The sequence below is a fragment of the Eurytemora carolleeae genome, unplaced genomic scaffold, assembly GCF_000591075.1.
Source record: "Eurytemora carolleeae unplaced genomic scaffold, Eaff_2.0 scaffold5, whole genome shotgun sequence".
Lineage (NCBI taxonomy): Eukaryota > Metazoa > Arthropoda > Copepoda > Calanoida > Temoridae > Eurytemora > Eurytemora carolleeae.
This window is the reverse complement of record NW_019396741.1, coordinates 30,778-43,136: the sequence shown is the minus strand read 5'-3', so window position 1 is coordinate 43,136 and position 12,359 is coordinate 30,778. Positions and strand designations below refer to the sequence as shown.

Below are 12,359 nucleotides of genomic sequence, written 5' to 3'. Positions count from 1 at the left end.
ATGTTGGATCAAAAAAATTAAGTTTGTAATATCAAAGGCTTACAAAATAAATATGTAACTTTTTTTTCCTTTCTTTTTCCTTTGTTTCCTTTTTTTTATTATTTTTTTTAAGAATTGGGGGGAAATATTCCCACAACATCTATTTTTGGAGGTTTTAAAATATTTCTCCTGGAACACTTAATTTTGTATATTTTGGTTATATTTCATAAATAAATTATTACTTACTTACTTATTCCATCAGGTTGCAAAGTTTGAGTTCGTGGCTAAGACTCAATTCCTTTGAATGTGTATGTTTCAAATAGGTATGTATCATCACTTTTTTGAGATATTCAAATGTAAACGTGAGGCTGGGAATTGGTCTCTCGAATGTCAAACTATCATGTTCATTGGTTTTCGCTGTACCCTTATTTTAATGGATTAAAAATCCCTTCCTTGCATTTATGCTATATATATATTTTTTTATTTTTATTATTTCTTGTAGACTTGTTTATTCACTTTGATTAATAACTTTGAGATAAAAAAGTTTATTTCTTTCATGTTTTGTAAAATATAAATCTTTAATTATATTTTTTCCAAAACTTTTATGAAACTAAAATTTTAGATTAATTTACCTTAAAGCGGCCTCATTTTCATTGTTTCCTGCCCAAAGAGCTATAGAGGGATGTCTTGAGATACGTCGAACTTGATGTTTAATCTCAGATCTAGATTATATATATAGAGAGAGATCTATAGAGGGATGTCTGGAGATACGTCGAACTTGATGTTTAATCTCAGATCTAGATTATATATATATATATATATATATATATAGAGAGATATATAAAGGGATGTCTGGAGATTCGATGATTCTTAGCTATTATGATTAACTGATAAATCTCTTCAAAATATTTTTATTTTTTGTATTTTTAATTGATTTTTTTAAAGGAAAGGAATTGAGTCTCTGTTACTAACTCAAATTTTATAATCCCTATATCTATGCAACCTGAATGTGTAAACCTTTGATATTTCAAACTTGTGTTTTTTGAGCTAACTGCAGACTAGGACATTGGGTTGCAAAAAAATAGGAATTAGAAAATTAGAGTTTGTGGCCAAGATCAATTCCTTTATTTGATAAAGCTTGAAACAGATTTACATCCTAAGTTTGACTTGACCATTGATAACTTAGAGAAAAATTATTGAATTAATGATGATACATGTTGATATTTATTCATCCAGTTAGTAGATGTTTAATTAATTTTTCTAAATTATCTTTAAATATCATATGAACTAGGTCAATCATAATTTAAACTTTAATCAATGATTTTGTGACTCCAAAACCTTAGTTTTATATTTTTTTTATATATTTTGAATTAATTTTTATTTTAAATGATGACCTGATGTTGAATAAAGAGGCTTGATCGGCTGGATACATACTGCAGGCAAACATCATATCCTGGAATAATAATTTACATTTTTTATTTTATTTAATTAGACTTAATCCAATAATTTTCAAAATCTTTATATTCACGTTCCGTTAAAAAATAGCCTTCTTTCTTTTTTCCCTTACCCCTTAATATTTCTGAATAATAAAAAATGTTGAAAAAAATTATTTTATTTTAAACAATTAATATACTTTTTAAGTTAATGTGTTTTTGTTATATTTTCGTTTTATGGAATATTATTTTTATTAAGATAGATAATTTCAAAAATATTGCTAATCCATTGTTCTGTAATTATTTGTTTTAATAAAAAGCTTTCAGAATCATCATCTGTCACAGATTTGGGTGAAGTTAAATGACGATTCTATATTCGTCTTTAAAGGGAGTGCTCGGGAAAAATTAAAGGGGGAGAAAAATAAGGGCTTTTGATCGCTACTTATTAATAACTAAAATTGTTCAAAACGACTATTACTGAAGAACTTAGCGTCGATACAAATTCAGAAAGTTGCATATTCAACTCGGATCGTAAAAATCAATTTAATTTCAAACAAATCATTCAGATAGTCAATAGTCATCGATTGTTTTTCGACGCATTAGTTTATAGTTGATATTTCATAATATTTTGTATTTTTCATGATCTGATAGTTACTTTTGAAAACATTTATTCCTGTTTCGAGGATTTTTGATAATGAAGACGACATTTTCATATTTTCCAGGAATGTTCGAAAATCCAGCGCCATCGAAAATTTATTTTAAAAAACAAAATCAAAAAATAGTATGAAATATTAACTATATAATTGAATGCGTCGATAAATAATCGATGACTATTAGTCAAAATAATGTTCCTGCCAAATGAGAATACCAAGTTTATCAGCTGTTTGGTAAAATGTACCTTCCAAATGAGAATACAAAGTTTATCAGCTGTTTGCTAAAATGTACCTTCCAAATGAGAATACCAAGTTTATCAGCTGTTTGGTAAAATGTACCTGCCAAAAGAGAATACCAAGTTTATCAGCTGTTTGGTAAAATGTACCTTCCAAATGAGAATACAAAGTTTATCAGCTGTTTGGTAAAATGAACCTTCCAAATGAGAATACAAAGTTTATCAGCTGTTTGCTAAAATGTACCTGCCAAATGAGAATACCAAGTTTATCAGCTGTTTGGTAAAATGTACCTTCCAAATGAGAATACCAAGTTTATCAGCTGTTTGCTAAAATGTACCTGCCAAATGAGAATACCAAGTTGATCAGCTGTTTGCTAAAATGTACCTGCCAAATGAGAATACCAAGTTGATATCAGCTGTTTGGTAAAATGTACCTTCCAAATGAGAATACAAAGTTTATCAGCTGTTTGCTAAAATGTACCTGCCAAATGAGAATACCAAGTTGATCAGCTGTTTGCTAAAATGTACCTGCCAAATGAGAATACCAAGTTGATCAGCTGTTTGGTAAAATGTACCTGCCAAATGAGAATACCAAGTTTATCAGCTGTTTGGTAAAATGTATCTTCCAAATGAGAATACCAAGTTTATCAGCTGTTTGGTAAAATGTACCTGCCAAATGAGAATACAAAGTTTATCAGCTGTTTGCTAAAATGTACCTGCCAAATGAGAATACCAAGTTGATCAGCTGTTTGATAAAACTCCTCCAACTCGTAAATTCCTCCACCCCAAACCCGAAGCATATTCATATTTGCCTCCTAAATAAGGATGAAAACAAGTATAAATTAATGATCTGAAAAATCTTAAATCTGAGATGATATTCAATAATTTTGAAAGAGGTGGCTGAACTACCTTTTGCCGGAATTCAAATCCTGAATCACTGATTCAAAGTTAAATATTCATCAGGATTTGAATCGGTAATTCAGGATTTGAACCGGCGGTGGATAGTTTAGCGACCTCTCCATTTAGTAAAACTCGGTCCCTGGATGTTCCCTACCATAAATAGAAAAATATAGTTTAAGTACACGAAGTACACACACTATATCTAGGTTATGTTAGGGGTGGATAGATAGATAGTAAGATAGAGAGTGATGTTTTTTAAAAGAGAAGATGGTGAGGATGGGGGAGTGGGGGCCAGCCTGCATTTCCTAGAGCCGTTCCTGAGGTTTCTAAACTATTTGAACATGAACATACCTTGGCTGAATAGAGTAGATCGTATATATATTCCTTGGAAACCTTCTCAGGTAGAACATGACCAGGGATCCAGTTTGAAATTAAGAACAAAGCAGCAAGAGGGAAAAAACCTAAGGGGGGAGATATTAATATCTTGAAACAAAAATGTAATTTATCAATTTGTCTTTTGTTTGAGAAACTAATAATAAAAAATAACAAAATAAATGTAAAGAATGTTTCATTAGGGGCTGAGAGATGAGAAATAATTAATTTATTTCAAAGCTGCTGTGCAGTCAAACATGAAAGTATTTCAGGGTAAAATTAATTAAAGAAATATTAAACTTAATTTAAGAGAAAGGATGGGGAGAGATTCAGACTATGCAAAGAGCTGTGAAAATTATGTATCAATTTTTCTAACATTTTTTATTCACAAAGAAATTGTTTCTATCTTTAGCTTAAAAGGAGTAATTAATTTATAAAATAAAGCTCTTCGCTCTTATATATATGTTACCCAGGGGGTAACATAAGCTTTAACAAATTTTTGTTTTAACTCCAGGGGCAACGCCGGGCAGTTCAGCTAGTAGTAAATAAAGAATAAATTTTAAGGGGTAGATTATTTTCTTGATTTCCTTCATGAAAACCGGTTCTCCGTTGATTTTGAAGTAAAAACTGTTCCCTAAAAAAACATAACTATAAACATGTATCTTAACGTTTAAAAATAAACAATACTATCTTGGGCACCCAGCTTTTCCTGAATACTATCTTATGTATATATTTATATATAGAGATAGTAAAACCTAAAGTGTTGTTTTAAGCCAGGAAACTTTAAGAATCCGTAAACCCATTTTTTTATTCTGAAGAATTTTTATCTTATGCTTCAGGCTACTGGGATTAAGCAAGAGAAAAAACCAGTTGATTTTCAGCTATTTTTAATTTTTATAATTAATTTTATATAAAGAGAGTAAAAAATTATTGAATATATTATAAATTCAACAAACTTTATTCTGAAATAATCTTTGATGTGAAGAAAAGAAGAAATATTATTAACATATTTGAGCTGGAAACTTAAAATACAGACAAATTAAAAACCAGTTTTTTAAAAGTTAAAGAGCGCATCTATAATCTCTAGAAAATAAATTAGTCTTGATATTAGCAAAAAGAGAGGATCAAGCATTGATCTCGATATCCACCATTCTAAAGTTTTCAGCTCAGGATTAAGGGTATCACATTCTAAAGTTCCCAGCTCTGCTTCTATAAAACTTATACAGAATATTATTAAAATTCTAAGAATAAAGCTGCTCTGAGTTTGACGAAAACTTTTAATAAAGATTAAAGAAAAGTTTACACTTTCTTTATCTAGAGTTAGAAAAGATCTGGAGAAAATGCAAAATGAATTGTGTAAGCCCAGGACTATAGTTAAAATTATTCTTTTATATCTGTGCAATATCAAATTTCCGACAAAATTAAACAATTTCCAATATTTTCAATAAATCTTGAATAACGAAGAATTTATTCAACATTCTTAAACTTAAGTAAGACCCAGTGACGAATATAGGAATATTGGGACTGAAACCCCCATTTAAATTACGGATTTCACTGATGATCCAAGGAGGACTGAGCCCCCATAGATCCCCCTTCTTGTACTTTCCTTTAGGTTAATCGACAAAAAATTATGTTCCTGTGCGTTATTGACCTGACAGCAGCCGAGGTGTCACTTTAAATATGATAATTTATGTAACTTAACGAGGTTATAGTGTATAGGGTGATGATTCACGCTAATCCTTTAATCCTTTACTAATTGTACAGGCCGTGGAAGTATCTAAAATCCAATCACAATGTCAATTGTAAAAACCGAATATTCAATCAGTAACCGAAAATGTTCACAAGGGCAACTTTCCAAAGAACAATTTCCCAATTCCAAGTGACAATTTCACAAGTGACAACTTCCTAAATGTTCAATTTCCCAAGCGCCAACTTCTATGAAATGTCCTATCAATGAAATGTCCTATCTATGAAATGTCCCATCTATGAAATGTCTTTCTATAAAATGTCTTTCTATGAAATGTCACAACGCCTAAAGTTACCGTATGGGAAATGGCACATTTGGGAAGTTACCACTTGGGAAGTTGCCGCTTGGGAAAAAGCCATTGGGAAGTACCTAATATCTTAGATTTTCGATAAATAATGCGAAGATTTTTTAAAAGTGATCACAATATGTTTTTGCTTATAGAGACTTTCTGTATGTTTTACGAGGTAGTATTATTAATGGTTCATAAGAAAGAATAAAACATCCGACCTTCTATTTCCATTGGATCCTGAACCAACTCTACAGTACGGAAACCAAGTCCTTTCTCATAGAAAACCTGAACATTGAAACACTTTACATTATCTCTTTTTTTAACCCATTAAAGTCATAAGTGAAACATTTCAAAACTTTTATTCCAATCTTCTTTGATTCTTCCTCATGAAGCCTTAGCATAATTTAGTTAGTCTTTTCTGAAATTGATTTTGTTACATCTTCCTTATTAACTTTTATTTCCTGTATAAAACTATATTTATATCTACATATCTAAATATATTTACTGTATAAAACTATATTAATATCTACATATATCTATATATATTTCCTGTATAAAACTATATTTATATCTATATATATCTATATAACTTGAATGTTAAATTTATTTGTTTCTTTTATTTCGTATAGAAAAGACTACATCTTCACTTAAGGTGTAATTAGTGCATTGCATACCATTCTTCGTAACAAACACTAAAATATTAATGTTGCATCTTCTTATTCTCTCTCATGTAAACCCTCTTATATCATTGCTGCCTCTTAGATTCTTCCACATTTTGAGCTCCACAATATCATTGTTGCATCTCTCCCTCTTCGCCAGTATCTACGTCACATATTCCTATACTCTTGAAATATTAATGTTGCATCTTCCTTTATTCCTCGATTTAAATTCTAGTCGGTGGTTCATTGCTGCAACTTCTCTGGAAGGAGTTGAATGCAAACCAAATATTCTCTGTTCTCTCCACACTAGATATACAGGGGGAACCACAAAGAATGAGACTTAAGAGACGACTGTAAAGGTTCTTCTTTCACGCATTCATGGTTCCCTGGAGCCATTTCATTGGAACAGAATAGAAGGCCTGTTGACTCATTAGGTGTACCGTCCCGTTTTGCCTATAGTCTGTATGTGCTAATTGTGTACTGTACAGCTTGCTCTAGCGACTTAAAGTCAGTCCAGAAGTGAACCAGGGTTTACAGTGATTTATTAGTCCTTTCCTACGTACCCAGGTAGATTATTTCGCGCCTGTTTACTCTTTTTTCAAAGCATCAGACCTTCCGGGTATCATTTTAAAGAGGTGTCATTGAAGCCTCCTGCTTTTTTCTTAACCCTGTACATTGAATTATATATATATGTATTTTAAGAATCTGTGAAAAAGAATTGAAAAATCTGTAAATATTAAGAATATCGAAATCCTGTAGATTCCAGGGTTTACAGCAACTCTATAAATTACAGCCTACAGGGGAAAAAGTGATTTTCTGCAGAATGTTGGAACTTAAAGGATAAAGTTAGATAAACTTTGTATATAGAGAAATTGCAATGAGTTAGATATGTATGGAACTCTGATAAAGAATGGAAGGGGGGGGGTGAATGGGCTAGATGGGGGGGATGGGGAATAGAGGATAAAAGGATATTCAAATTTTGCAAAAGATTTAAAATTAATGCACAAACATGAAGTTAGAAAATGATGAAGGTAGTAAAGAGGTAAATAGATAATAGATGACCTTATCAAACACATGTTGAAAAGTAGGATGAGAAGGAAAAAGATCAAAAAAAAAGATGAAACAGGAAAGAAAGGGGTAGGAGGGGGGGGGGGTATGAATGACAATAGTTGTTGGTAGACCAGGGAGTTATAAGGAATAGAACGGAGAAATAACTGACGCGGTTTGCTCTACCATATGATTATACAATATACATGTTTTGCAGACGGGTACCGTCTGCAATGCATGTATAATCATATGGTAGAGCGAACCACGTATGTTATATCTCCCATCTATACCTTACTCCCTGGGAAGAGGAGTGAATCCGATTCAAAAAAGTATATGATCTTCTAAACCTTTAACCCTTTTAAAATATCGTCGATTTTTAGCTTTAAAGGTGATCCATGCTGAAAGTTTCCTTTGTTGTTTCTGCAGTAATTTTTAGTAAGAACCTACAGGTGAAAGTAATTAATTGTTAAAGAGAAAAACATGGATACCTCAGAATTCTTAATCAGACAAAGGTTTTAATAGTTTAACTGTACAACTGTACAACTGTGCAACTGTAAAGTACAGTACAATAGTACAACTGTAAATCGGATATGCTTCTAAACTTAAATTCACTTAAAAATACGTGTACAGTCCCTTTAATATAATATAATAATATATAGAGTGCCTTTAAATAAAGAAAAATAACTTATTCATTAATGAACCTTATCCATCAACTGAATATCTCCAGTGTCTGCTTCAACTCCTATATCCAGAAGAACATCATAAAGAATCTGTTCTCCGCGACCATTCGGCCACCACAGGGACACATCAGCCTACAGAGTATACTGGTCGTCGTGTATATCAATACCATGTATTTCAAATTAGATTTCGACCAAGCTTTCACACAGAAGATTTTATATAATGAACATTACCAAGGCAAAATCAAAGTAGTTTTCTGAAAAGTCACTGGAAAGGTTTTTTTCTTTTTTGCAAATTAATTTTCTTTGTTATTTTAAAAAGAAAACCAATCCGTTAACATGTTATAAAGAAATTGTTACAAACTCAGATTATTATATCTAACAGAATTTATAGTTTGAAATATCTAAGATCTCAACATTAACGTGCAAAAATAAAGGGATAAGAGTAAGACCATCTGAGTTTATGTTAAAGACTTAATTCCGTTGAGAAATGGTGGACCCATGTTTATTGTCTTTAAATCTGTAAACGAAATGTCTAAATCACCAACTTTCATGATTTTTTTTTTACCTTATGTGGATCACAAGGTTTTAATTTAGTCCATTATTAAATGAAAAGTGTGGATTATTTCGTAAATATTGTAAACAGAAAAAAAATAAACTTTTGGTTCTATATCGAAGTTTTCACATAGAAATTGAACTCAAGTTTTCCTTGTTGTGGCTTCATTTAAGATTAGTTACAAACAAGAACAATTTGCATTAAAAATCATTGTCCTTGGGAGGAATTTTTCTTGTTCATTGATAAATAGTGATATTGTCACAAAAGCTGCGGAAAAAAAGGATGTTATTCATTGCCCAATATATGTGGTATTTTTGTTTACTTAAATGTATAAGAAACCTTTGGTATTTGAATAGATGTGCTCCACTCCATCTCATTGTCCTGAGTTTTAACCAGTTCAACGAGAACAACTTCACGCTCAAATACATCACGTATCTCATAACCAATCTATATAATATACAATATTTAGATTATATTTAGGACGAGGGACCGAAATATACAATATTTAGATAATATCTAGGACGAGGGGCCGAAATATACAATATTTAGATTATATCTAGGACGAGGGACCGAAAGATACAATATTTAGATTATATCTAGGACGAGGGACCGAAAGATACAATATTTAGATAATATCTAGGACGAGGGACCAAAATAAACAATATTTAGATAATATCTAGGACGAGGGACCGAAAGATACAATATTTAGATAATATCTAGGACGAGGGACCAAAATAAACAATATTTAGATAATATCTAGGACGAGGGACCAAAATAAACAATATTTAGATAATATCTAGGACGAGGGACCGAAATATACAATATTTAGATAATATCTAGGACGAGGGACGAAGAAAGCTTTTAAACTGGTGCAAGGTGGATTTGAGTGCCCCATGGTTGCACTCTTAATGTAAATCTGATAATTGTTACGCACAATTTTTTAAGGAATTTTTTATACAAAAACTTTTATTGTTTTATTAAAATCAAATCTTTGCAATTTGACATAATGATTTTCTAGCCTTTTGTCCGACCAAAGCTGGGGTGAAATGACTTTAAAAATCGGTTTTACCTCTGCTTTGACCTTCTCCATGGTTCCTGGTTGGAATATGACCCGTAGGTTGACCGATAGCAGTAGCTCGTTCACCTCTTCTACATCCCACATAACATATTTAAACCTAGACATAGGATAGTAGTAGCTTATAGTTCACCTCTTCTACATCCCACATATCATATTTAAACCTAGACATAGGATAGTAGTAGCTTATAGTTCACCTCTTCTACATCCCACATATCATATTTAAACCTAGACATAGGATAGTAGTAGGTTATAGTTCACCTCTTCTACATCCCACATATCATATTTAAACCTAGACACAGGATAGTAGTAGCTTATATTTCACCTCTTCTACATCCCACATATCATATTTAAACCTAGACATAGGATAGTAGTAGCTTATAGTTCACCTCTTCTACATCCCACATTACATATTTAAACCTAGACATAGGATAGTAGTAGCTCGTTAACCTATTCTACTTCCCACATAACATATTTAAACCTAGACATAGGATAGTAGTAGCTCGTTAACCTATTCTACATCCCACATAACATATTTAAACCTAGACATAGGATAGTAGTAGCTCGTTAACCTATTCTACATCCCACATAACATATTTAAACCTAGACATCGGTTTCGATAATATCTAACGAAACTATTTTTACATTTCCATATATCTTGCGAGTGTATCTAATGTCTTAAAATGTTAGGTCCACACTCGTCAAAATAACGTAAATTGCACTTAAGATTAATATGTTTTAATCACAACTTCCTTTATTGAAGAGCTTGTGCTTCAAATCAAAACTGGAGTAGCTACGAGGTCACAAAGGAATACCATGTAATTTATATAAATTTGACCTTCTTTTTTTTCTATGGTTTGCAGTGGCAGCAAAATATTACTGAATAAAATCTGATCACCTTTAGACAAAGAGAAAAGAATATATACTAGAAAAAGTGTAAAACAGCCATTTTGTTGTACTGTTTCCATACTGCAGGTGTACTTCACATATTTGTGCTAAATAACCTTTTGGGCCCTGAAACATCATTTTATAAAAAATCTAAAATTAATATTGAAAGAAAACCAAATTATGAAATAGGCTGGTTTCATCATTGACCAATGATCATTTCACATTGGCTCTATGCCTTTCACTTTACAAACGATGATTTTCCGTTTTAACTATAAATCAAATGATGTTTTTCATTCACCTAATTCATTTTATAAAGTTTATTCGACAGCTTTAAAAAATTCGAAATTGAAATGGATAGTCAAGGGAACATACTGTATTAATGTACTCTACTACATATATTTTGTGAACATTTGCATGAACCACTTTGAACTCCCTTTCAGACTGAAAGGGACTAAAAAAAATGCATACCGAAGGATTGTCTAAATTCCACTTTAATGTATATTCTATTCTCTATGCATATAGCTTACATATATCTATATATAACAATAAAGCAATAATCAAAGCAGCTTTTAGTTGTTCATATTTATTAATACAAATTTTTATTTTTATTATATAGATTACGGTGAGAACTAGCAAACAGTGGTTTTCTTTGTCGTACTAAAATTATATCTCTAAGGATTTTGCAATTGGTAACTGAAATAATTTCAAAAAATGTGTCTACTTTCAATCTCTCTCATTTCAGGCCTTCTCTCAATAATATCGTGACATAAGTAGTAAAAACAAGAAGAAATGTGTACTGCATGCATTGTAAAATATTAATAATAATTTGTGTAAAATCTACAGTGTTATACTTATTATAATAAAATAAAAAAACTTCCTCTTCAAAGAGGGGATTTACGTTTTCAATATCCTTTGACTTCTCAGGGAAGGAGAAAGTAGGAATTGTAGTTTTTCATCCAACCCTGGAGCCATCAAAAGTCTTTTCAAGTTAAAATATCAACATATATATATACATATATATGTGTATATGTATTTATATATTCTTATATATATATATATCTTGTGAGTGTATATATATATATATATATATATATTTTAAATTTCTTATAAAGTAAAGATTTTCATGAATTGCAGCATTTCTTACAAATAATTGCATAAAGTGAAGTAGATTTATATACATCAGTATGAATAAAATAAAGAAGATTAATGCTCTTTCACTGATATATATATATATTTAATAGGGTTTCAGGGCGCTTCGCGCCCATATTCTTTTTTAACTTTTAATTGTGCCTTTCTCTGTGAGCATCTTCTCTTTGTACAGCATACAAATTTTGCTTTTAAAAATTTGCGGATTTCATAATATTTTTTGGCGCATTTTAAAATTTTTTACAAAATTAAATAATTTAAGATGAAAATATTTTAAGATTACATATTCAAAGTCTGATTGGCCATAAACCTTCCCTGGGGCCACGTGAGGTCCCACACAAAATTTGGGCTTGATCGGTTCAGCCGTTTTGACGTTTATGGGATACAACCAGATAGATTTTATAAAAATAAAAATATATTTTTTATTTGTATGTATAAATTAAAAACTCAAGGATAGAGGAAATTGTTTTATTGGGGGCTGTATTGAAAAATAAGGATGTAAGAATCATGCCTTCTCCAATTGTCTCGTGCATGGCGCTCTTAACACAAATATGCAAAAAATAAGCCCATATTAATTTTTTTAGAAGTTAACTATAAATTCTGATAGATCAAATTGTCAAAATTGGAAATACACCATCAGGTTGCAAAGATATATGGATAAGAAAATTATAAATCTACAGGGTTTGCTAAGATATATGGATA

At 30.9% G+C, this 12,359-nt stretch overlaps 1 protein-coding gene across 1 annotated transcript in view; it reads right to left on the bottom strand.

Moving 5' to 3' along the window:
• Positions 1-12,359, bottom strand: part of LOC111708029 (beta-mannosidase) — a 58,665-nt gene that overhangs the window by 27,821 nt on the left and 18,485 nt on the right. The window contains exons 9-17 of the mRNA XM_023481272.1: positions 9,618-9,723; positions 8,888-8,995; positions 8,017-8,127; positions 5,828-5,894; positions 4,160-4,207; positions 3,553-3,632; positions 3,018-3,116; positions 1,374-1,432; positions 612-701 (exon numbers count right to left, since the gene is read on the bottom strand). Coding sequence (XP_023337040.1) covers positions 612-701; positions 1,374-1,432; positions 3,018-3,116; positions 3,553-3,632; positions 4,160-4,207; positions 5,828-5,894; positions 8,017-8,127; positions 8,888-8,995; positions 9,618-9,723 — 768 coding nt within the window. The remainder of the gene's footprint in view (positions 1-611; positions 702-1,373; positions 1,433-3,017; positions 3,117-3,552; positions 3,633-4,159; positions 4,208-5,827; positions 5,895-8,016; positions 8,128-8,887; positions 8,996-9,617; positions 9,724-12,359) is intronic.